The 26,962-nt window shown below is 42.2% G+C and overlaps 1 protein-coding gene across 1 annotated transcript in view; it reads left to right on the top strand.

Annotated features, from left to right (window-relative positions):
* Positions 1 to 1,145: 1,145 nt before the first annotated feature.
* The window catches only part of stpg4 (sperm-tail PG-rich repeat containing 4), a 52,685-nt gene continuing 26,868 nt past the window's right edge, over positions 1,146 to 26,962 (top strand). Inside the window, exons 1-4 of the mRNA XM_080199826.1 lie at positions 1,146 to 1,380; positions 1,488 to 1,556; positions 9,654 to 9,893; positions 26,818 to 26,879. Of these exons, the coding sequence (XP_080055952.1) occupies positions 1,252 to 1,380; positions 1,488 to 1,556; positions 9,654 to 9,893; positions 26,818 to 26,879 (500 nt within the window). The 5' untranslated portion in view covers positions 1,146 to 1,251. The remainder of the gene's footprint in view (positions 1,381 to 1,487; positions 1,557 to 9,653; positions 9,894 to 26,817; positions 26,880 to 26,962) is intronic.

Genomic DNA, 26,962 nt, shown 5'->3' with positions numbered 1-26,962 from the left:
AGCAGTCCCTCAGCACTGCACTTGTATATCAGCCAGATTCTGTGCTTTTAAAGTCTCTGGAATACCACTTGCAACAATGATCTACACCAGCCAGTAGTCCCCCTTTTTAAAATGAGCTACCGGCATGTTTCTATTTTACTAGTTTACGTTGTTAGGAAAAGGAAACTGCAATGCAGGTAGCCTTTTTCGGGATGTTCTGGCAACCTAATCTTAGTCTGAGGGAGGGCCACTGCTTGGTGTAGAAAAATCGGAGGTATATTTTGCGTTATGGTTAAGTGATGACAACAGTCTGCACAAATGGTTTTAATCTCAGCAAATCCCTTCATTCGTCTCATCCCCCAAACTACAAGAGGAGAAACGATTCTGAGGCCACTTATTGCCATGTGAGTTATTAGGTAAAAGACTCAATCCAACCTGGGGCTTCCCTAGTTGGCTCAGTTCCACACTCTTTAACTGTGAGGTTAGAGAATACAGTTAGTGAATGCATGCTTCCACCCCATTCGCCTCAGCGAGGGGCATACATGTTCAGATGCGTTGGGAAATACGGCTGGAATGTCATCTCGACCCGAGCTCTCGAAAGCTGGCGAAGTGGCCAGTGACAATATTAACTGCTTGGCTGTTCCTTGCGAAAGCATTAAGGGGACAGCAAGACGTCGAATCTGAAAGCCCTTCAACATCTCGTGCACTCTATTCTGAAGTGGTTGGGCAAATGTATTCTATTGAGGAGGGTTGAGAAAGGTATTTGTGAGTAAACCAGCAGACAGAGGCAATACTAATGGTGGGTAGCTGTGAATCGATCGCCACAAGCACCACTGCGAAAGTGACTGGCTGTGGAGATATTGGCATTGAGCTGGGGTAAACACAGTAAGAAGTTTCACAACACGAAGTGACTGGTACCAGAAGTAATTGTGTCGAAAAAAAACTGCAGGACCACGTCACAGTGGGTTTATCACTGAACGCAATGGGTTTTCTTGAGTTATATTAAAGGCGAAATTTCAAACGCTATTTTTCCTCACCGACGATTGTAAAGGAGGGCTGAGCACTCGTTTTTACCGGGAGCAATTTTAAGAATTTTGATTGGAGCACTCCTTGCGGTAGTTTTGATTTGAAAGTGAGAAGTGATCACCCGCCCTCCTCCCCCCACACAAAAAAAATGTTCCGAAATTGGAAGTAGCGTTTCAGTCTTTGGAAAAGGGAACATCTAAGGAATCGGGGTTGCGCTTGTAGATAGGATCTCGGTAATGTGTTAACATGGCTGCAACAGCTTCCAACTCTTCTGCTGAGAAAATAACCAGAAAAAAACACGGTTTAATTAACCAATCGGAAATAAAATCCAAACTGAAGGAAGTCAGTAACGCCAAAAATAATCGTTTTAGCAAGGTAGTGGGACGTGACATTTTGACTGCTGTATATATATATGTATATAAATTCGAGTTTTTCATTGATGTAAATGCCACGCTAACTTAATTTTGCGCTGACTATTCCAGCAAAAGAAAAAATCTCTATCAGATGGACAGAAATCAAGTAGAGGAGGGTGGTGGCAAGAAAATGTCAAAGTAAGTGGAGAATGGACATCAGAAATTAGTAGCAAATGTAAGATTGTCGTTTATACAATCGCAAAAATAGTTTGAAATCGATTATATTCAGTTAATTTTAAACCAGCTGAAGGCATTGATATTTTCATTTTTTTATTTTACATGACCAGAATTGGATTAAAGGTACAGCTGTACTGCCCTATCTGTGCCATTGCAAAGTGGTTCATACTTCTACAGTGAGGCAGAAGAGATAGTGTTGGGGTACATTTCCCCAACAGCAGTAACCCATGTTGAGCAGTTTATAATTTTCCATATATCCAACATTGAAAGCATCCGCCCCTACTCTAGGATCCACTCCATCATCTGGGCTTGCCATTGTATGAAAGCGTAACCTCCAATGTGGAGTCGCCAAGTTCATAGCTTATTAAGTGCTTGGGGTTTTGATAGGTTTAACCAATGCTGTTATACGTTTAGGTCTTGTCTTTGTTCTTTCTGTTACAGTGGCTTTAGCTCCTCCTGTAAACAGTCTAAGTTTTAAGGGTGTGCCCGTACTACCTAACATTTAACCAATTAATGGTATAACTCATTTTTTAATAGGGGAGGCATTGGCATAGTGGTATTGTCTGAGTCTAGTAATCTTGAGACCTAGGGTAATGCTCTGGGGACTTGGGTTCAAACCCCACAATGGCAGATGGTGAAATTTGAATTCAACGAAAACCTGGAATTAGACATCTAGTATGACTGAAATCATTGTCTGGTGCACTGCCTTCCTTTAGAGATGGAAATCTGTCCTTACCTGACCTGGCCTATATGTGAATCCAGACCCAATGCAATATGGATGCAATGAATTTAAAAAAAACTTGGCCTCTACATGATTATTTTATGATCTTTTTGAAGGTGAAACCAGGAACAATTTGTTACTATTAGTTCATATAGCAAGACAGAGAAATAGGTACGATCAAACTAAAACACTTCAATCAGTAGATCTTGACTGTACAAAATAATGAATGCACTATGCTTTGCCATACAAGTGGGTCATCTTATAAAATACTTCCTGTATTCAAAACTTAGACATATAAATATTAGGCTTGAAGCTTTTTGTTTAAAGAAAATGCAATGTGAGCATCTCCCCTATTGTATTTTCCTTTATTCACAACCAGAGGGAACATTTTGTTACAACTTCAACTTGGGATCAAAATCAAAGATACTACGACACAATGAAGTGAAGTGTTCTTTTTTATTACTAAGACAGGCTAACACAGCTTATTGTTTTCAATCATTTCCTAGCGTAATAAAATATCATGCTTTTTTCACTACTTAAGTATATATACTTTGCCTTTTAAAAATGATAATTGCAATGTAATTCTTTTCCAAATCCTTTCTGTGAAACGTTTTGACATTAATAAAGGATAAGTAAATCAAAAAAAATGTGTCAAAAGCCATTGAAACTAAAGGCAAATTTATCTAAATGTTTTGAAAAGGCGACTGAGGAGTATCTAAAATTCACCAATTTGCTTTGGTAGTGAGTACAAACAGATAATGTCTCTTCATGGCCTGGTCAACTAATGTAACTAAGTTGCTGCAAAACGACTTTATGAGATCATTAGTTAGAATAGGACCTCCTAAAAACTAACAATACTCGTGTAAGAGACAAGCATTAAAATCTACTGAGCCTCATGAAGCATACGTTGAATGTGATACAGGCCTCACAAAAAATGATTTGACAAGCCTTTGTTTGCAAACACATGTACTTGATATTGCAAGTCATAATGAAACACATTACTTATGGATGACAGATGGCTGGAGCTTCCTCATGAGATTTGGGAACCTTCTATAAAAGCTGCTTTGTCGGCCGTCTGACTGTTCCTTTTGCCCCTGGAGAGTGCTGTCGAGGGCATTTGTCAATTTGCAAAGTAAAATTGGTTTGTATTTAGGCGCATCTGCCTGGTGCAGTCACTATTTATTGTTAGTGATTTTGTTTTATTGTAGAGCACTGGAGGCACTGGTTACATTTAGTTTACTTGATTTGCTTATCAGCCTTGCTCAGGTTTGAATAAGACCAAGCCTTATACCATTTCTTTATGACATCAAATGTCAAGGAAGGTTTTTTTATTTCTCCTCCCTTTATTATTTTTGTTATGTTCCCCATATCTGTGCTACTGTCTCCTTTTCTTCCTCCTCTTCTCCAATCTTCCAACTTCTGGAGGCAATCACCATTAGTCCTTTAATTTCCAGACTTTTTAAAAGAATTGCTAAAACACATTTTCATAATGAAAATAATCTTTTAACAAGGTCTTCTATAGTGTTAGACCATAAAACCTAAGAGGAGAAGTAGGCCATTTGGCCATCAAGCCTGCTCCACCATTCAATGAGGTCAATACTGATCTGATGTGATAATCCTCAACTTCATTTTCCCACCTTATTCCCATAACATTTGATTCTCTTACTGATTAAAAACTGTTCATAGTATTCTAGTGTGGTCTAATCAGTGCCATAGCAAATTTTCCCTATTTTTATATTCCATTCTCTTTGAAATTAAAGGCTGACATTCCATTTGTCTTCCCTAAGACCTGCTGAACTTGCATGCTAGCCTTTCTTCATTTAAATAATATTCAGCCCCTTTGTTCTTCCTACCAAAGTGCGTAACTTCACACTTTCCTACATTATATTCCAGCTGCTACATTTTTGTCCACTTAGTTAATCTCATTGTAGACTCTTTGTGTCATCCTCACACTTGCCTTCCTACCTATTTTTGTAACATCTGCAAACTTGGCAATAGTACATTCACTTCCCTCGCCCAAGTCATTAAGACATATTGTAAATAATTATGGCCCCAGAACTGATCTCTGTGACACTCCACTACTTACAGGTTGGCATCCTGAAAATTTCCTTCTTATCCCAATTTTCTTCTAGTTAGCCAATCCTTTGTCACAGTGCCAGGAATCTGGGTTCGATTCTCAGCTTTGGTCACCGTCTTTGTGGAATTTGCACACTTTGCCCGTATCTGCATGGGTTTCCTCTGGATGCTTTGGTTTCCTGCCACAGTCTGAAAGATGTGCATTGGCCATGCTATTTCTCCCTCAGTGTTTTCAAACAGACGCCGGAGTGTGACAACAAGGGGATTTTCACAATAACTTCATTGCAAAATGTAAGCCTACTTGTGACAATAATAGATAAACTTTAAACTTTAATATACTACACAAATCTCAATTTTAACTGATCAGCCCCTTTTGGTAAAACTGTGCCCCAATGTTTTAGATTCTTAGACCAATGGAAACAATCTCTCAGCATCTTTCCTATTGGTCTCTGAATCATAGAATCATTACAGTGCAGATGGGGGCCATTCAGCCCACTGAGCCTGCACTGACAGCAATCCCACCCAGGCCCTATCTCCATAACCTCATGTTGCAATGAGATTGCCTCCCATTCTTCTAAATTCCTGCGATAATAAGCCCAATTTATTCAGCCTTTCATCATAGAATAACTTTTTCATAATTTATGCAATATGATCCAATATATATTTCAGATGTGATCTCACCAAAGCCCTGTACAATTGTAACAGACATCCTTTTTCCTCTGCCTATTCCACTTTTGTTTTACCATTTATTACCTGCCCATACCTAATTGCCCTTAGGCCATTTCGGAGTCAACCACATTACTGTGGGCCTGGAGTCATATGTAGGATTTCCTTCCTTGAAAGATATTTGTGAATGAGATGGGTTTTTACAACAATATCATAGACTTTTAATTCCAGGTTTTCTTTAACCACCATCTGCCATGGTAGGATTCAAAGCCAGGTCCCCAGAGCATTATCTTGGATCTTTGCATGACTAGCCCAGTGATAATACCTCAATGTCACCACCCTCTACCTGCAATGAAGACCAGATGTGCCTTCCTAACTCTTTGTTGTACCCATATTTCAAAGGACATCTTGCTGGCAGGATGCAAATGCAGTCTCACAGTTAGTGGCTGGGATTCTCCAACATTGTCTGTGGCTGGGATTCTTTGTTTCCAAGAATGGAAGATCTGGCTGAGCATCAAATTCTCTGTTCCCACTGGCAGCAGTGGTGGGGTGAATGACATTGTAGAATTCTGGCCAGTATCTGCCAAGCATGTTTTTCAGGAGGGGGTGGTAGGAGGAGTTTTGTTGGCTTCCTGTCCAAGAGTTAAAATTCCCTTTTTACTCTCTGGTAGGGGTAACTGATGGTATAAGGAGTGAAAACCTCAGGTTTTTTTTGGATCTGTGTGACTTTGTAACAAACCTTGTGATCTTATCAAGAGAATTCCTTTGTATGTACTTGAGAACTTTCAGAACATAATCTCAAAAGCCTTAATATCTGCAGGGTTTCATGGAAAAATATTTCACACAATTCACAGTAAAACAGGGAAGAAAATACTGTAGTTGCTGGAACTCCAAAGTAAAAGCGGAAACCATTCAGGTCAAACAGCACCTGGGAAGACCGAAACATAGGGCCAAGGTTTCCTGATCAATGAACCTCTGGCAGAACTGGGCCATACAATAACTAATTTGCATTACAACAACTAGCATTTATATAGAAGCTTTAATATATGGTATTTCATAGTAAAGCACCTGAAAAACACATGGTCAAAAAGCAGAGATTGAATATTTGAAACTCATGAGTAATTCCAGGGCGTAGGACCAAGGCAATTCGTATCCGAACCTATGCCAAAGTACTGAAATGGCTCTTATCAAAGGCACAAATGGCATCCTGTTCGACTCTGAAAAAGGTAAACTGTTAGGAAGGGGTGGCATGGTGGCACAGTGGTTAGCATTGCTGCCTCATAGTGCCAGGGTTCCATATTCAATTCCGAGCTTGGTGACTCTGTGGAGTTTGCACGTTTTCCCCGTGTCTGCACACATTTCCTCCGGGTGTTCAGGTTTCTTCCCACAGTCCAAAGATGTGCGGGTTAGATAGACAGGCCATGTTAAATTGCCCCTTAGTGTCAGGGGTTTAGCAGGGTAAGTACGTGGGATGAAGGGGATAGGGCCCGGGATGAGATTGTTGTTGTTGCTGCAGGCTTGATGGGTCGAATGGCCTCCTTCTGCACAGTAGGATTTCTATCATTCTACCCCTCCTTGCCCTTCTTGACTTTATGACAGATTTTTATATGGTTGGCCTCCATCCACTGCCTCTCCATTGGGTGTGTGACTGTGCAATCTGGTTCCAATCTTATTTGCTGAAGTCTAATTGTAGCCAGAGAATCACTTGCAATGGCGTCTCTTCTTGCTCCCAAACCATTATCTTTAGTGTCTCCAAAGGACTGTCCTATTTCTCATCTCTATGCTGCCCCTGAACAACTTCACCTGAAAACACCGCATCAGTTTCTGCATTAACTTTGATGATGCTCATCCTGTGCTGGATGAGCAGAAGTTTGTTCCCACTAAAGATTTGCAGGTTATGTGGATTGGCCATCCTAAATTGCTCCTTAGTGTCCCAAGATGTGTAGGCCAAGTGGATTAGCCATGGCGGGGTGTTATTGGGATAGGCCAGGCAGATGTGGGAGGTTGGGGGGCAGGGTTAGGAGGTGGGTTGGGGGGGAATGTGAGCCTGAGTAAGGTGCTGAGTTGGTGCAAACTCAATGGGCTAAATGGCCTCCTCTGCCCTGTAGGGATTCTATGATGAAATATTAGGAAGATTGAATCCATTGGCTTTGCTGTCATGAACTGTGTTCTCCAGTCACAAACTCCATCTCTGACCCTGGCAACAGTCTGAGGCTGATGCAGACAATTTTCAACTTTGGCATCAGATATGATGACCTGATCCCCGCTATTACTAAAACCATCTGCTTCCAACTCTGTAACACCACCTCATTCCACCCTGCCTCAGCTTATCTGATCTGCTGCTAAAGCCCTCATCTTCCAGACTGAATTATTTTGACTCTTTCTTGCCCAGTCTCGCCACTCTTTTTTATTCATACGTGGGACATGGGTGTCGCTGGCTGGCCAGCATTTATTGTCCATCCTTAGTTGCCTTGGAGGGCAGTTGAGAGTCAAGCACATTGCTGTGGCTCTGGAGTCACATGTAGGCCAGACCAGGTAAAGACAGGAGATTTCCTTCCCTAAAGGGCATTATTGAACCAAATGGGTTTTTCCGACAATGTTTTCATGGACATCAGTAGATTCTTAATTCCAGATATTTTTTATTGAATTCAAATTCCACCATCTGCTATGGTGGGATTCAAACCCAAGTCCCCAAAACATTAGCTGAATTTTTGGATTAATAGTCAAGTAATGATACCACTAGGCCATCACTTCCCCTATATTCTACCCTCTGTAAACCTAAGTTCATCAAACACTCTGTTCCGTCTGCCTTAAGTTGCTCAAAGTATTGTAAACCCCTCATCCCTGTGCTTGCTGACCTACACTGGCTTCTGTTTAAGCAACACCTTGATTTTAAAATTTTCATCCTTCTGTAATCTTGCCCCTCCACATCTCTAATCTCTTCCAGCCCCATAATCAGAATCACAGATTACTACAGTGCAGAAGAGGTCCTTCAGCCCATCAAGCTTGCACTGATGCATGAAATGCCCTGACCTGTTTACCTAATCCCACTTGCCAGCATTCCAAGATAACTGTGTCTCTCTAGTTCTGGCCTCATGAGCACCACTGATTTGAATTGCACGTCTTGGTGGCTGCGCCTACAGTTGCCAAGGCCCTGAGGTTTGAAATTCCATCCCTAAACCTTTCCACCTCATCAGTCCCCCTCTTTTCTCCTTTCACTTAGTTTATGGTCATCTGTTCTATTATCTCCTTATGTGGCTGGATGTCAGATTTTGGTTTATAATGCTCCTGTGACGTGCACTGGGGAATTGCACTGGAACATTTTATTATGTTAAAGGAGCTGTATAACTACACGTTGTTATTGAGCACCCTGAGAGAAGATTTAGATCAAAACAAATACCAAATGCATTTACCAAGAGAAATCTGCAATTCCAGCTTGTAAGCTTCACTTTGAGATAATATTCCACCTGAAATGTCAACTAACCTTCTCCAAATAACCCATTGTATATTTGCAAAGCTTTCAGTTTGTACTTCAAATTTTATGCATGTGTGGTTTTTAAATCTCTTAAGATCGAGTTTAGGACCCACTCTGAAGATTCTTGTGTGGCAAACCTCAATTTAGCTAATGTTATTTCAAGACACTTTGCAAGGACACCAGAATAAGGAGAAAATGACAACTTATATTGTATGAGAAGAGAACGCTGATTGGTTGGCAAGTGGAGTCTGATTGGTAGAGGCATTGCCATGGAGAATGCACCAGTTGTGGTGACTGACAGTTAACTGCCAAGCATTGTTTTGAAATTTAAACTAGGCAACTTGACACTGGTGGGTCAAACGCATTGCCCGGAGTGTATCAGTGAATGGCTGTCGCTTACGTTTGTTTAGCTGAAAAATGAGCAATGTGTGTACATGTTCTTTCTGTCTGCAAAGAACAGGGCTCTGTGTATTGATATTAGCTTTCCATGCACGCAAATGAGCAACACCGTGAGCCCAACTGACATTCGCTCACCATGCAAGCTTGATGCTGAAATAGGACGCATCAAAAACATAATGGGATAATGGCTACTCTGATCAAATCATTGTATATCATGCAAAATCATGAATGGGCTTAAGGCCCTGAAAAGGACACAGTCTACTTCTGATTACCCTGGAAGGACAAGGCATCTCAGAAATCTGAGCAACAGGTGAAGCTGGCTGATTCACACTGCTACTATGTAGCAGCAACACTAGTGGAATTCGCCACTAATAGGATGTTACTGTCAAGCCAAAAAGACATTCTGCCTGTCACACAAATGAGTAATGTGGTATATGAATTTCAGTGCCAGCGGGATGCTCGGGATGTAAGTCATACCTCCCAAAGACTGGCGTGGATCGTATCAAACAGCACGTCCCTTCCAATGGCCAAGGTACAAACCAAACCCAGCCCCTGCTTGCAAAACCAATCAACACTCTTTTCATACAGTATATGTCATTGTTTTCTCCTTATACTGGTAGTCTTGCGAAGCAAGTGCAAGAGGTAAAGCTTTGACAAAATGTCTTTTTTCAGTGATACTCAGGTTCTATACTACTGAGCGACTAATGTTATTTTCTTTCAGGATACACCACCCCCTGGAAAATACCCCATAAAAGGTTTTGTTGAAGAAGGACTTCTGAATCCAGTGAAACGGACGTATAATTTTAAAGCAAAAGGCAGGGTTAGCACAAGCATGCATGAACAGCTTCCAGGATCTGGTCAGAGTTCAGTGACCCTAACTGAGGTGGGGAAGTCATCAACATCCTTGCAAGTTTCCAAAAGCCGTACCAGAAAGGAAAATGCACACAATGCATCGCTTAAGGTGATGTCATTTACTTTAATGAATTTATTATGAATGTATTAATCAATCAGCTGTATGTTCTCTTAAAAAGTCTGAACAAAAGTGGCCATTAATCAACTTAAAGTCAAATGAACAGAAGGTGATAGCAGGCAAAAGTTCCGTAACTTTGAGGCCAGGGGAAGCTCAATAAGGCAGCAGAGAAGAGGAATATTGTGATCGGTGTCCATTTGTTTTCAGCCCTAGGTTGGGCAGCATAGTGGCACAAAGGATAACACTGCTTCCTCACAGCTCGAAGGACCGGGTTCAGTTCCTGGCTTGACAGTTAACTGCCAAGTGTTTTTTCAAAATTTAAACTAGGCAGGTTGACACTGATGAGTCAAAGGCGTTGCCCTCAGGAGTGTATCAGTGAATAGCTGTTGCATCTCAGAAATCTGAGCAGCAGGTGAAGCTGGCTGTTGTATTTGCATGTTCTCCCCATGTCAGCATGGGTGATCTGGTTTCCTCCCGCAGTCCGAAAGACATGCTGGTTACGTGCATTGGCCGTGCTAAATTCTCCCTCAGTGTACCCGAACAGGCGCCGGAGTGTGACGACAAGGGGATGTTCACAGTAACTTCATTGCAGTGTTAATGTAAGCCTATTTATGACACTAATAAATAAATAAAATAAAAACTCATGTCACAAGTGATATTCTTGAGTCCCTACAGAAGAGAGACCGAGGTGGTTTCTGCAGGCAGCCAATTTCTTTCTTATCCTGGTATACACAAGACACTTCATGGTAGAGCAGATGGAACAGAATTGATTTATATTGCAGAGTGATCCAGCCCAACTGTATGCAGGAGAGAGCAGCTTTTCAGTAACTTTCAAACCTTCTGCAGAACTATTTAAAAGCATAATTCAAAGGCAAAATACTGCAGATATTGGAAATCTGACGCAAAAATAAAAGACGTCGGAAGTGCTAAGCAATATTTGTGGGGAAGGAGATAGAGTTAACCTTTCAGGTTTTAATGTTAGCTCACGTCTTGAAATGTTAACCCTGTTGTTAACAGATGTGACCCTACAGTTGTGACCAGACCTGCTAAGACTTTCAAGCATCTTCTGTTTTCATTTACGTTAAAAATTATGTTTTTTTGCATGCTATATTTTGCTTACACCAAAGGTACTTGTCACAGATGTTACCTCATGTCGTATCTCTTCCCAAATCCTTTCAAATACAATCCATTCATGTCAACAAATGTAGTAGTTTAGTCCAAAATTACTTCCTTCAATTAAGACTTCCTGACCTAATTGTTTTTAATCTCTTCAAAGGACAAACTTTATCAACTGGTATCTTTCTAAACAGAAGTTAATGGATTCCTGAATCCATCCCTCAGTTGCCCTCAGCACTGAAATTATATATTAATATCACCGTTGGCCATGTATTTTACTGCATAATCATTTTTTATCTATAAGCCTAGAAATTTGTCTTGATAGCACCCCATTTTACAGTATTATGAGTGCCATTTTTTCTCTAAAATGCCATCCACAGTACATGCACATACTTCTGGCACATTCTGCTAATAGGAACCCCTTATTTTTGTGATGGCCTTAATCTGGATGTAATGTCAGAAGTATCTAGAGTTTGCAGATTAGGGCCATTGTTCAGCCCATGTTGCCTTCAGAGACAATGGCAATGCAAACAGAACATTCAGTGAGCATCAGAATACACAATTCTCACTGGCAAGATTTTGCTTGCGTTCTCACTGACGAGGTTGTGTTTCTTGATTTTCCACGCTCTTCATCAGTGATGTCATGAGCTTCATGTCCACAAGGCAAGAACTTCATTTAAATAGATTTGAATACATTTTAATATACTTACCAAGAGCCCACCACATGATCTCCCTCTCGTCAAAATATTCATACCTCGCTAATGTGACGCTATGTCGGCGAGGTTTACACCAGCTTTTTGAAGACGTGAATCAGATCCCTCTATGGGTCAGAAAGGTAAGTATAGCACTCTCCCCCATCCCAGAGAGAGAGGGACATGTCTGGGTATGCCAACCTGACAGTACCAATCCAGCAGTGACAACTGGGCAGTACCAACCTGTACCAAGAGCAGGCTAGAGTCAGTCCCAAGGGGCAATGCCCACTAGGGATCCCCATTTTTGGGGGTGTTGCTGTTATGTTTGGTTGGTGGGAGAGCACCAAGGGCTTTTAGGGGAAAACTTGCAGGCCGGTTGGAGGGTGGGAGTTGAGAAGTAGTGGTTGTTGGCATGGGGGTGGTGGGGAGAAAGAGCCCCTGATGGTTGTGCTGGGTGCAAGGGGAGAGCCCCCGATATCTCTGCGGGGGTGGGAGGATGGCGGAGTTCCGCTTCAGGGCTGATCACACTTTAAAGATGTTGCTCCAATCTTTTTGTTTTTGCGAATCCCTGAAAATCTCAACTAAAATCTGGCCATGTAGCTGGAGGGCGACATACCGGCTTTCAGTCAGGGCCTGACTTTCTGAAAAACTATGGGGAAATTCTGCCCGTTCTGACCTTGCAGACTGACTTAACACCAAATGTACAACTTTGGAGTTCAATGTTGCAGCCCCTTAAATGAACATGTATTCTGCCGCAGGAAGGAACTCTCTCCAGTGCTATTTAAAGGGATCAGAAAGTACTTTTAGGTTAGTTGCTGATTGATTTCAAGTGACTCTTGCTGCAATTCAAGAAATGTTTGGTGGTTTCCAGCATTATTTAAAGCTGCTGAGGTCTGCAGAGAGAGGTGTGGAACACCCTGTAAGGCTTTGTCATGGGACCACTCTCAGATATAACTGGATGGCAAACAGCCCTCTCTCCTCTAGCCTGACAGCGAGAATGAGCAGAGGTGACACAGACTAGGAAAGGCTGTTGGAAGAAAGTGGAGAAGGGATAGAAAGGCCTTCATTCAGCAGGAGCTTATATTCAGTTGGGTTATTCAAGGAACCATTGTCCCAGCTGAACCTCGTTGATTGAGGAACAGTGTGGTCCCACATTAGTGACACCCTCACTGAAATCTGCCAACTGCGACAGCCACGACTGCAGCCTCTGAATGGGTTAAGGATGGCACTTACTAGTGGCTGTCATCCTAGGCTGGAGCTAGTGATTTTTGCAACATTTTCCAGTTTGCATCCCACTCTTGTACCATTGAAGGGTTTGGAAGGTGCTGTCAAACGAGCCTTGAGGAGTTGCTACAGTGTAAGTTGTGGATGGTATACACTGCTGCCCTGCTGTCCCTGTGCATTGATGGAGAAAATGGGGGTGGTGGGTGTGGTCCCAATCAAACTGACTATTTCATCCTGAATAACGTTGACCTTCTTGAGTGTTGTTGGAACTGCACTCATCCAGACAAAGGGAGAGTATCCCATCACATTCCTGACTTGTGTCTTGAAGATGGTGGCCAGGCTTTGGGGAATCAGGAAGTGAGCTACTTGCCTCAGCTTTTGACCTGGTCTTATAGTCATAATTCTTAAAATTTATTTTCATTTTACTTATTAGTCACAGATAGGCCTACATTAACACTGCAATGAAGTTACTGTGAAAATCCCCTAGTTGCCACACTCTGGTGCCAGTTTGGGTACATTGAGGCAGAATTTAGCACGGCCAATGCGCCTAACCAGCACATCTTTTGGACTGTGGGAGGAAACCGGAGCACTCAGAGGAAACACACGCAGACACGGGGAGAATGTGCAGACTGCACACAGACAGTGACCCAAGCCGGGTCCCAGACGCTCTGAAGCAGCAGTGCTAACTACTGTGCCGCCTCATAATATTTATGTGGCTGGTCCAGTAAAGCTTCTGGTCAATGGTAACCCCCAGGATTTGATTTGATTTGATTTGATTTGATTTATTATTGTCGCATGTATTAACATAATGAAAAGTATTGTTTCTTGTGCGCTATGCAGACAAAACATACTGTTCACAGAGAAGGAAATGAGAGAGTGCAGAATATAGTGTTATAGTCATAGCTAGGATGTAGAGAAAGATCAACTTAATGCAAGGTAAGTCCCATTCAAAAATCTGACAGCAGCAGGGAAGAAGCTGTTCTTGAATCGGTTGGCATGTGACCTGAGACTTTTGTATCTTTTTCCCAAAGGAAGAAGGTGGAAGAGAGAATTCTGGGGTGCGTGGGGTCCTTAATTATGCTGGCTGCTTTGCCGAGGCAGCGGGAAGTGTAGACAGTGTCAATGGATGGGAGGCTGGTTTGTGCGATGCATTGGGCTACATTCATGATCTTTTGTAGTTCCTTGCAGTCTTGGGCAGAGCAGGAGCCATGCCAAGCTGTGATACAACCAGAAAGATTGCTCTCTGTGGTACATCTGTAAAATTTGGTGAGAGTTGTAGCTGACGTGTCAAACTTCATTAGTCTTCTGAGAAAGTAGAGGTGTTGGTGGGCTTTCTTAACTGTAGTTTTGGCATGGAGGAACCAGGACAGGTTGTTGATGATCTGGACACCTAAAAAGTTGAAGCTCTCGACCCTTTCTACTTCATCCCCGTTGATGTAGGCAGGGGCATGTTCTCCTTTACGCTTGCTGAAATTGATGACAATTTCCTTTGTTTTGTTGGCATTGAGGCAGAGATTATTGTTGCTGCACAGTTCACTTGATTTTCTCATTCCTGCAGTTTGCCTTGTCATTGTTTGAGATCCGACCCACTCAGCAAACTTGAAAATTGAATTGGAGGGGAATTTGGCTGCACAGTCATAGGTATATAAGGAGTATAATAGAGGGCTGAGAACACAGCCTTGTGAGGCACCAGTGTTGAGGGTGATCATGGAGGAGATGCTGTTGCCTATCCTTACTGATTGTGGCCTGTGACTTAAGAAGTTCAGGATCCATTCGCAGAGGGAGGTGCCAAGGCCCAGGCCGTGGAGTTTGGAGATGAGTTGTAGTCAAAATCAATAGAAATCTGACTATGTTGATAGTGGGGGATTCAGTGCTGGCAATGCCATAGAATGTCAAGGGTAGATGGTTAGGTTGTTTCATGTCATTGCCTGGTACTTGTGCACTGTACGCATTACTTGTGACTCTCCAGCACAAGCCTGGATATTGTCCAAGTCTTACTGCATAAGGAGACGGACTGCTTCTGTATCTGAGATGTCACAAATGGACGTGAACATTGTGCAGTCATCAACGAATAGGGAAGATCGTGATGAAGCAGCTGCAGATAATTGGGCCTCGGACACTACCCTGAGGAACTCCTACAGTGATGTCCTGGGACTGAGATGCTGGACATCCAAAAACTATAATTATCCTCCTTTGAGCTAGGTATGATTCTAACCAGCGGACAGGTTTCCCTTGATTCCCATTGCCTCCCATTTTCCTGGAGTTTCTTGATGCCACAATTGCTCGAATGCTGCTTTGATATCAAGGACAGTCACCTTTTGAATTCAGCTTATTTCCATCTAGAAGGACAAGGGCAGCAGACACCTGCAAGTCCCCCTCCAAGCCACTCACCATCCTGACTCGGAACTATATTGTTGTTCCTTCGCAGTCACTGGAATTTCCTCTCTAATGGCATTGCGGGTCAACCTATAGCACGTGGACTGCAATGATTCAAGAAGGCAACTCGGGTGGGCAAACCAGTGACGCCCATGTCCTATGAATGAATAAAAACTAAATTGTCAATGTTTGCACCAAGGCTGTAATGAGGCTGGGGCCTGAATGACCCTGGCAGTGCCCAACTGAACGTCAATGAGTAGGCAATTGCTGAATAAATGCCACTTGATAGCACTGTTGACAATACCATCCATCACTTTGCTGATGGTTGAGGTAGACTGATGAGGTGCTAACTGACTCGTTTTGTACTGCTTTTTGTAGACAGGACATACCTGGGCAATTTTCCACATTGTTGGGTAGATGCCAGCATTATAGTTGTAGCTGGGGTTGGCTAGTTCTGGAGCTCAACTTTCCAGTACTATTGCTGCAATGTTGTCAGGGCCCATAGCCTTTGCAGTTTCCACTGCCCTCAGCAGTTTCTTGATATTACGTGGAGTGAACTGAATGGCTGAAGACTGGCATCTGTGATGCTGGGGACCTCTGGAGAAGGCTGAAATGGATCATCCACTTGGATCTTCTGGCTGGATGTTTTGAAAATGATGTGGGTATGCCAGCGTTGGACTGGCGTAAACACAGTAAAAAGTCTGACAACACCAGGTTTTAGTCCAACCGATTTACTTGATAATACTCACAAGCTTTCGAGGTTTCCCTCTTTGTCAGGTGAATGGAGAGTTCTGACCTCAGACAGAGCACATAAAGCACAGACAGTTTAGAGATTACTGATTAGAATGCGAATCCTTACACCTAACCTGCTGTTCAAGACCTGAAGTGGCTGACAATGTGAGTGGAAGGAGCACTGATCACAGGTTACAGAGATGTGTATTGTCTCCAGACAGTACAGTAAGTGAGGTTTTGCAAACCCAGGCAAGTCACGGGGGTTACAGATAGTGCGACATGAACCCAAGATCCCTGTTGAGACCATCCGCACACATGAGGACGGTCTCAACAGGGATCTTGGGTTCATGTCGCACTATCTGTAACCCCCGTGACTTGCCTGGGTTTGCAAAACCTCACTTACTGTACTGTCTGGAGACAATACACATCTCTGTAACCTGTGATCAGTGCTCCTTCCACTCACATTGTCAGCCACTTCAGGTCTTGAACAGCAGGTTAGGTGTAAGGATTCGCATTCTAATCAGTAGTCTCTAAACTGTCTGTGCTTTATATGCTCTGTCTGAGGTCAGAACTCTCCATTCACCTGACAAAGAGGGAAACCTCGAAAGCTTGTGAGTATTATCAAATAAATCGGTTGGACTAAAACCTGGTGTTGTCAGACTTTTTACTGTGTTTTGAAAATGCCCCAGCTTTGTCTTTTGCTCTGATGTGTTGGGCTCCCCCATCATTGAGGAAGGGAATATTATTCCTCTGTTTAATTATTCACTACCATTCACAGCAGGATGTGATAGGAATGCAGAGCTTAGACCAGATATGTTGGCCATGGAATTGCATAGCTCTGTCTGCGGCATGCTGCTTTTGCTGTTTGGCATGCAGGCAGTCCTGTGTATTGGCTTCACTAGGTTGACACCTCACGTTTAGATATGTCTGGTGTTTACTCCTGGCGTTGCCTCCTGTACTCATCATTGAACCAGGGTTGACCACCCAGCTTGATGTGCTTTCATTGTAATCCTGTGCAGTCCTACTCCAGTGACTGCATTGTGAGTGATGGAAGGCTGCTGACTTTCATTGAGCGGGGGAGACTACAGCTGACTTTGTAAGATAGGCTACTGTAGTGTACTTGCCCTAGAAGGCCCATCTTTGGACTGCACCATCTTGGCACGGGTGGCAGTGCAACAGCAAGGTCTCGAGGGGAGTGGTAGGATTAAGAGGAAGAATGCTGCTATCCTGGGAGAGGGCAGCAATTTCCAAATCCACAGAGCCACTGTCACTCCCCAGGGCAGTGCATCCGCATTTCCAGTAATAAGTTGGAGATAGATTGTTGCACCTGCTGTGCCATCCTGCAAGCTCCTTTGAGAACTGCTGGCATTCGCAGCTGTGATGGAACTTGCATGGCCACAAACTATTCTTGATGTGGTGTACATGATTTTCAGAAGGTATTGATAAAGTGGCACACAATAGACTTGTGAGAGAAGTTATATCACATTGAATAAAAGGGACAGTAGCAATGTGGATACAAAATTGGCTGAATAATAGGCAGCGGAGAGTAATGTTCAATAGATATTTTTTGGGCTGGAGGGAAGTTCCCCAGGCGTTGGTATTGGGACCCTTGCTTTTCCAGAGATATATTAATGATTTAAATCTTGGTGTGCAGAGGACAATTTCAAAGTTTGCAGATAACACAAAATTTGGAAACATTGTAAATTATGAAGAGGACAGTGTAGAACTTCAAAAGGGCATTGAGACGTTGGTGGAATGGGCAGATAGGTGGCAGATGAAGTTCAATATGGAGAGGTAGGAGGTAATGTATTTTATAGAAAAAACACAGAGAGACAATGTAAAATAAGGGGTAAAATTCTTAAGTGGGTGCAGAGGGATCAGGATGTGTCTGTGCACAGATCATTAAAGGTAGCAGGAGAAGTGGAGAGTAGTTAGGCAAATGTACTGTACCCTGGGCTTTATTAATAGTGGCATAAAGTACAAGAGCAAGGAGGTTGTGCCAAACTAATACAATACACTAATTAAACTTCAGCTGGAGCATTGCATACGGTTCTGGACACCACACTATAGAACGAATGTGAACTCGTTGGAGTTCTGAATCCTTCAAAGATTTCTCCAATAGTTTCCCTGCCACTGATGTGAGCTCATTGGTCTGTAGTTCCTTGGTTTACCTCTACAATCCTTCTTTAATAACAGAACTACATTAGCTGTTCTCCAGTATTCTGGCACCTCCCCCTTCAGCCAGAGAGGAATCAAAAATTTGGGTGTAACCTTTGCAATCTTCTCCCATACCTCCCACAGCAGCAATTCATCTGGATCGTGGGATATGTCCCCTCTTAAGCCTGCCAACACTTCTACTACCTTGTACCTCCCTATGTCAGTTTGCTCAAGAATTTCACATTCTTTCACTTTGAATTCCACACCTTCTTCCTCATTCTCTTGGGTGAAGAGGATGTGAAATATTCATTCAACATTCCCTAATGGGCCCTACTCCTTCCCTGTTTATCCTTTTTCCATTGACATACTTAAAGAATGTCTTGGGATTTTCCCTACTTTTACCAGCCAGAGCTTTCTCATATCCACTCTTTGCTTTCCTAATTGCTTTCTGAAGCCCCAAACTGCACTTTCTGTACTTCACTAATATCTCCACTGATTTGCTCCTGTTGTAGCTATTAAAAGCCTTTGTTCTCCATCTCATCTTATCCTGATTATCTCTGGTTATCCTTGGTTCTCTGGGCTTGTTGCTCCTTCCTATTATCTTAGAGGTAATATGCTGGACTTGTCCTTTCACCATTTTCTTTTTGAACGTCTTCTTTGCTCTTCTGTAGATTTCCCTGCTAGTAGTTGTTCCCAATCTACCTTGGCCAGATCCTGCCTTATTTTACCAAAATCTGCTCTCCCCCAGTCTAAAGCATTTTTTTTGCAACTTGCCTATTTCTTTGTCCATGTCGGATACTGAAGACAGTAGCTTTGATCTTCTCTCAACACCAGGTTAAAGTCCTCAGATTTATTTGAAACCACGGGACTAATTCCTAATAATGCTATCCTTTGAAGAAATTATGCTTAGCATATTGCTTTGAGAGATCCTGAGACTCGCATTCCAATCATTATCTTGCAGTGTCTTTGCTGAGATATGCGGTGTTTGTGAAACCTACCTCTCCACTCACCTGATGAAGCAGCAGTGTTCCGAAAGGTCGTGATTCCAAATAAACCTGTTGGACTTTAACCTGGTGTTGTGAGACTTCTTACTGTGCCCACCCCAGTCCAAAGCCAACATCTCCACATCTTCGATCTTCTCAATATTAATTTTGAGGAAGTTTCTGCTCATCCTGAACTCTTGCCTCAGTCACCAGTGCAAGATCTTTCCCGAAAGTAGATGTTAGCCTCAGGCCATGTGAACCGCTTAGATTAATTGCAGTTCAACTGCCTTCATTGTGTGCACAGTATCTGTCCAATAATAAGGCTGGGAATTCATCCCTTTTCATTCAGTTGATCCAATTGCATCGCCAAGTGAAAAATTACAGTTCCAGGTATTATTCACAAATATGAGTCAATTACATTTTGTCCATAAATGTTTGCAATACATATGCATTGCAGGAAAGTGGATGGCTTGGTTAGATTAATTCCTAATAATACTATCATTTGAACAAATCATGCTTAGCACATTGGTTAGGGAGATGCTGAGCCTCAATTGCTCAGTAAATTCTGGAAACATTGCCAGATGTTCCACTGTGGACCTGTCTGCTCTGTGTTAAGTTGCAGTAGCCATCTGTCAAACCTAGTCATCTGCAGACAGAGCACAATGGTGCACTGTAGGGTACGGAAACCTTTCACTGGCATCTTGACCGAGACAAAATGCCAAGTTGTTTTTGGTTGATATCTTTGAAATCCGTAAACATTTGTGGTCTGAACTGAACCAGGTTCAGTTCCAGCTCCTCCTTGCTGACCTCAGGTTGAACTGGTTCACATTTTTAATTAAAACAACTATTTTGTTCAGCTTGTTAAAATGAAAAACCTTTGGTATTATAGATGTATTCTGTTTAATATTCAGAAACTAGAAATCTGATGAATCTCCTGCAGATGTTTGGAACCAGATTTTGACACAATTCCAGCCATACTCTTTCTGCAACTCAAATCAAATTTGTGGAACGATGTTGAACAGAAACATAAAGTGTTAGAGAATAGATTGAACTCTAGTGTCATAACTCAAGCTGGCAAATTGGGCATGGAAGGATTAATCACTAACAAACACATTCAGGATTGGAGACAATTTATTCTTTGAGGCTAAGTAGGAAAAGATATAGATGCGTGCTTCCATGTTTAATTTGGATCAGTTGTGTTTTAAAAAGGCGTCATGAAGGTTATACCATGACTTAGAAATCATTTGATTTCCCCCCATTACCAATGGCATTGGAAGCTTGACCAACTGTTTCAGTAGACAAGCAGGGATACTGTCCCATATGTCAGGCAATAGCTGAATCAACTCAACAACATCGTAGATAATTTATTATCAATTTGGTTCTCAAACTATTAACTCTCTGGCCCTTATTATTGAAGTTTGGCATTATTTGTCTGTCTGTTCGATTATGTCATTGGATAACTTAAGTTAGACAGCAAAAGACATCAGACATTTAGCCTACATTCTCGAATAATAGTCATGGTAAGAAATCTCACAACACCAACAGGTTTATTTGGAATCACGAACATTCGGAGGACTACTCCTTCATCAGGTGAGTCAGTCTAAACCCAATCCAACATCGGCATCTCCACTTCACAACAATAATCAAATCAAGCAGGCGGCGGTGCAGAGGGACCTCGGGGTCCTTGTGCATGAGTCGCAAAAACCCAGCTTGCAGGTGCAGCAGGTGGTCAGGAAGGCGAATGGGATGCTGGCCTTCATAGCGAGGGGGATTGAATATAAAAGTAGGGAGGTCTTGCTGCGGCTGTATAGGGGGGCATTGGTGAGGCCGCAGCTGGAGTACTGTGTGCAGTTTTGGGCGCCGTACCTACGCAAGGATATTTTGGCCTTGGAGGGAGTGCAGAGGAGGTTTACTAGGCTGATGCCGGAGTTGAGGGGGTTGAGCTATGAGGAGAGGCTGAATAAACTAGGCTTGTACTCGTTAGAGTTTAGAAGAATGAGGGGAGATCTCATTGAGACGTATAAGATGATGAATGGGATGGATAGGATAGAGGTGGAGAGACTCTTCCCGCTCAGAAAGGACAGTAGGACTAGGGGGCACAGCCTCAAGATAAAGGGGGGGCGGTTTAGAACGGAGTTGAGGAAGAACTTCTTCACTCAAAGGGTGGTGAATCTCTGGAATTCTCTGCCCGTTGAAGTGGTGGAGGCTGCCTCGCTAAATATTTTTAAGACGCGGGTTGATGGGTTTTTGATAAGAGAGGGGATTAAGGGTTATGGGGAGAGGGTGGGAATGTGGAACTGAGCCACGACAGATCAGCCATGATCTTATTGAATGGCGGGGCAGGCTCGAAGGGCTAGATGGCCTACTCCTGCTCCTACTTCTTATGTTTCTTATGTAAGCAACAAAGTTCTGGCTTTCTATTGGCTGGAAGAAAAAACTAATACGTTTTCTCTGTTGATAGTAATTTTCCTAATTCCCTTACCTTTTTTACTCCCTTGTTTACCCTCTATTTCTGGAATGAAACTTGTGTTTTCTATTGTGCCAACAGAAATAAAAGAATCATTCAATATCTCTGCCATTTCCTCATTCCCCAAGATAATTGCTCCGCCTTTCCATCGAACAGACCACCATTAACTTTAGCAACCCTCTGTTCTTATATCTGAAATGTGTTATTAATAAAGTTGGAATAAGACTAGTCGCTTGGGGTTTTGAAAAGTGACTTGTTTTATTTGAATATTAGAGTGGATTTTCCCACAGATGGAAATGTAATCCTCAAAATCCTTTTAGCTGTTTTGGCCACATATTAATGGGAGCTAAGGTCAATCGACATAAAAGCCACATTTCCACAAGGTGGTACTTTTCAGTGAGAAATGTTTCCGAAACCACCCAAAGAGGTAGCAGGTGCAAATGGGAAGCTATGGAAATTAAACAAATGTATCTAAGACTGGACTGATGCCTCCAGTTTCTGGAATTTACCAGTGAGATCTGTGTTGTATTCAACTAAAAGACAATCCTGCAATGTTTCACTGGGATAATAAAGGAAAACTTTAATGCAACTTAACGATTCATGTTGATGATCTCTAACTATGGCTTTTTTTTAAAGTTCTTATTTATTAGTCACAAGTAGGCTAACATTAACACTGCAATGAAGTTACTGTGAAAATCTGTCACTGTGAAAGTTGTCACACTCCAGCGTCTATTTGGGTACACTGAAGGAGAATTTAGCATGGTCAATGCATCTAACCAGCGCATCTTTCAAACTGTGGGAGGAAACAGGAGCACCTGGAGGAAAGTCATGCAGAGACGGGGAGAATGTGCAAACTCCACACAGACAGTGACTCAAGACAGGAATCGAATCTGGGTCCCTGGCACTGTGAGGCAGCAGTGCTAACCACTGTGCCATTATGTCACCCTATAGCACTGTGCCACCCTATGATCAAACACGCTAAATTAGAGAATGTTTTCAGGGCATATTAAACATTAAGAAAGTTAAACTTGGATAAATGCATGAGGTAATGCATTTTGGAAGGTCAGATACAGATAGGAAATGTACAGTAAATGGCAGAACTCTTAAGAGTATTGAAAGGCAAAGGGACCTGAGTGTACAGGTACACAGGTCACTGAAAGTGGCAATGCAGGTGGAGAAGGTCATCAAGAAGGCTTGTCTTCATTGGCTGGGGCATTGAGTTTAAAAATTGGCAAGTCATGTTGCAGCTTTATAGAACATTAGTTAGGCCACAATTGGAATATAGTGTTTAATTCTTGTTGCCACACTACCAGAAGGATGTGGACGCTTTGGAGAGCATACAGAAAAGATATACCAGGATGTTGCCAGGTATGGAGGGCATCAGCTATGAGGAGAGGTTGGAAAAACTTGATTTGTTCTCATTGGAACGACAGAGGTTGAGGGGTGACCCAACAGAAGTCTACAAGATTATGAGAGGCGTAGACAGAGTGAATAGTCAGAAGCTTTTTCCCAGGGTGGAAGAGTCGATTACTAGGGGGCAGAGGTTTAAGGTGCAAGGGGCAATGTTTAAAGGAGATGTACGAGGCAGATTTTGTGCACAGAAGGTGACAGGTGCCTGGAACTTGTTGCCAGGGGAGGTAGTGGTAGCAAATACGATAGTGACTTTTAAGGGGCGTCATGACAAATACATGAATAGGATGAGGATAGAGGGATATGATCCCCGGAAGATAGCAGGTTTTAGTTAAGTCGGGTGGCATGATTGGTGCAGGCTTGGAGGGCCGAAGGGCCTGTTCCTGCGCTGTAATTTTCTTTGTCTTTGTTCTTTTTTGTTCTTTGTACTGAAATTTCCATCGTTAGGTGACTCAAAAAACATGAACCTATTCATTTTAGCAATGCTTCACATGCTAAAGGGAGTGGTGGTGTCGTGAAGTTGCCACTCAACTAATAATCCAGAGACCCGCCATAGTCCAATCCACTCTGGGAATAAGGATTCAAATCCCACTCTGGCAGATAGAGAAATTTGAATTCAATAACAGTCTGGAATTAAAAGTTTAACAGTGGCCACGGAACAATTGTCATAAAAGCATATCTTGTTCATTAATTAATGTCCTTTAGTAAAGGAAATCTATCCTTACCTGGTCTGGATTACTTTGACTCTAGATCCAATGTGGCTGGCTCTTAAATGTTCTCTGCAATGGCCTAGTGAGCCATTCAGTCCAAGGGCAATTAGGGGATGGGCTATAAATGCTGGCCTAGCCAGCAACACCCACATCCCATGCAAGAATTTTAAAAAATCTTCTGGACAGGTATTTTATTGCAGCTGTTTCTTAATATTTCTAAAAGATGTAATGTTGTCCTTTATATTGGGAAGATGAAGAAAATATAAAGGGCTGTTAAAAGTACTCTGGCTGCTGAAACAAGAGCTCTAATGCAGGCAACTGATGTGGGATTCTATTTATCAAACTTTTTATGTGGGATTCCAATAAGTTGGCATGCTAAAGATTATATACTCATTGAATGCTATATAGATATTTGTCCCCTGTGGGATAACGTACACTCTACCAAAGGTGCAAGTGGGAAAAAGTTACGTATTGACCTTTTTGGTCGAAAGTAGTGCTGAAGGGAAAGGAAATCTCTAAAATTAAATGAGCAGATGCAAATCAACAAATGTCAGACTGTTTTATAAAAAGAAATGCATGCACAAAGAAATAGATGGGGGTGTTGGAGGAGGGTAAGGTAATACAGAATATGAAAGTCTTTGACTTAATTTGTTTTAACATTATGGGTTGTGCATTTTAATTCTAATTTTTATTTAAAGAGGGAGGAGGGAATCTGGGAATTGTATATTAATTGTATTTAATTGTTTGCAGACAGTGAGCATTGACTGAGGATAAATAAGAACAGGTTGAAACAATGGTTGTTTGGATAGGCTGTGCATGTTTGGTTAGTATATCTCTGTAAATAAATGCTTAGCAAAGATAGTAAAGGTTGTCTTCAGTTCTATCATTCACCACCTTGTTTTCTGAGTATAAAGTGATGTGGGTTGACGGTGGTAGATTAGAGTTCGGATGCTGAGTGGATGTGGGGTGAGTCAGAGGTCTGGTGGTAGGGATAAAGGACATTGGAAGCCTTGTGGTGGGAGTGGAAACCTTGGGGGAAGGTTAGTAGGGCATGCCTGATCATGGAGGCTTCTTATATTGGCACTTGGATTGGGAGATAGATGTGAGGGTACTTAAACCACTGAATCCATCATGTCCTCGGCCTGATGAAAATCTGAATGACAATAAACTCAAGTCTGAAGGCTTCAGGATCTTTCAAAATCATTGAGGATGGCAGAATAGATTAAGAGAATGTAAAGCATTCTGCATCCTGAGCTCTACCAAAAGGGGTATAGACTATAAAAGCAAGGAAGTTATGCCGGTTAGGTGGATTGGCCATGCTAAATTGCCCTTTTGTGTACAAAGTTGTACAGATAAGGTGGAGTGGGTGTTACGGGCATTGGGCGGGCAAGGGTGTGTAGGCCTGGTTAAGGCTGAGTTGATGCAGACTCTATGGGCTGAATGGCCTCCTTCTGCATTGTAGGGATTCCATGATTCCCGATGATTCTAAGTTATGTTAAACACGTGTAGGGCTCAACTGATGCATTGATAGAGGCATGAAGAATCATGACACGTCTGGACAAGGTAGATAGAGAGAAACTGTTCTGATTGGTGGAAAGATTGTGAACCAGAGGGCACAGATTTAAGATAATTGGCAAAAAAAGCAATGATGACACGAGAAAAACGTTTTCATGCAGCAGATGATTAGAATTTGCAATGCACAGCCTGAGAGTGTGGGGGGAGGACCAAATAAGGCTTTTAAAAGGAAATCCAATCATTATCTGAAAAGGAAGAATTTGCTGGGCTATGGGGAAAAGGGAAGGGAGTGGCATTAGGAGAATTGCTTCTGCAGAAGGCCAGTGCAGATATGATGGGCCAAATGGTCTCCTGTGTGTGGCCATTGTATGAAAATTGCCAGGGTTTGACTGGGAAGAGTAACAGAAATTATTATATTTTAATCAACCATATTTAATATATCAGTGCTGAATTTTGTGTGGTCCCCTCCATGATCTCAGTGAAAGCACAGTTTCATAAAGATGTTATACCATGTAGAATAGAATTTTTTCCCTTTAAGAGTAATTGCCCTGCATTCTGAATGTTAGGTTCATTTACAAGTCAGGTTGAAGATGAAAACCTTGTGTTGTTTGATTAACATTGAGCTATGAGGAGAGGCTGAATAAACTAGGCTTGTACTCGTTAGAGTTTAGAAGAATGAGGGGAGATCTCATTGAGACGTACAAGATGATGAATGGGATGGATAGGATAGAGGTGGAGAGACTCTTCCTGCTCAAAAAAGACAGTAGGACTAGGGGGCACAGCCTCAAGATAAAGGGGAGGCGGTTTAGAACGGAGTTGAGGAGGAACTTCTTCACTCAAAGGGTGGTGAATCTCTGGAATTCTCTGCCCGTTGAAGTGGTGGAGGCTGCCTCGCTAAATATTTTTAAGAAGCGGGTTGATGGGTTCTTGATAAGAGAGGGGATTAAGGGTTATGGGGAGAGGGCGGGAAAGTGGAACTGAGCCACAACAGATCAGCCATGATCTTATTGAATGGCGGGGCAGGCTCGAAGGGCTAGATGGCCTACTCCTGCTCCTATTTCTTATGTTCTTATGTTCTTATTAACAAGTGGAGACATTGGGCCTTGTACGTCCTTGTTAAGAGGGAGCTGAAAAGCACAGCATGCCATGATTGCTTTGCATCTGTAAGAGAGTAGGAGGTAAATTATTCCAGCTGTAAGTAGCTCTGTTTAAAAAGTTTAACCTTTCCTACATTAACAACTAATTTGAAGGAATGTAATTTTTTTTTAGTTTATTTTCTGCTGCAGCTCTTGAGAAAACAGAAAGCGGGGGCTCATTGGGAGTCAGACACAAGGGAAGAAGAAATTTTAACTAGTAGATTTGCCTATGGTTAAGAATGAAACAGAAACATTACAAGATTCCACAGGACTGTGTGATAGCAGGTGTCCTAGATAAAAAAAGATAGATAATAGATAATGTACACACAAAAGAAATAAATAAAAAAATCTGTTACATAATTTTGTGAAGATTTATTTTATTGATTACCCTTTCTAGGGCAACTTAACTACACCATCTTACAACTTCAAAGCTCCTGTGTTTGGAAAGTCAACATTCAAGTAAGTGTGAGGGCACCTAAGTGACCAAAATACAGCAGCAGTCTGAATTTAATGGGATTAAACATTATTTTAATCGAGCACAT

The sequence above is a fragment of the Carcharhinus amblyrhynchos genome, chromosome 12, assembly GCF_965287045.1.
Source record: "Carcharhinus amblyrhynchos chromosome 12, sCarAmb.v2.hapA, whole genome shotgun sequence".
NCBI lineage: Eukaryota > Metazoa > Chordata > Chondrichthyes > Carcharhiniformes > Carcharhinidae > Carcharhinus > Carcharhinus amblyrhynchos.
Note: the sequence above shows the minus strand (reverse complement) of the source record. Positions and strands in the feature narration are given on the sequence as shown.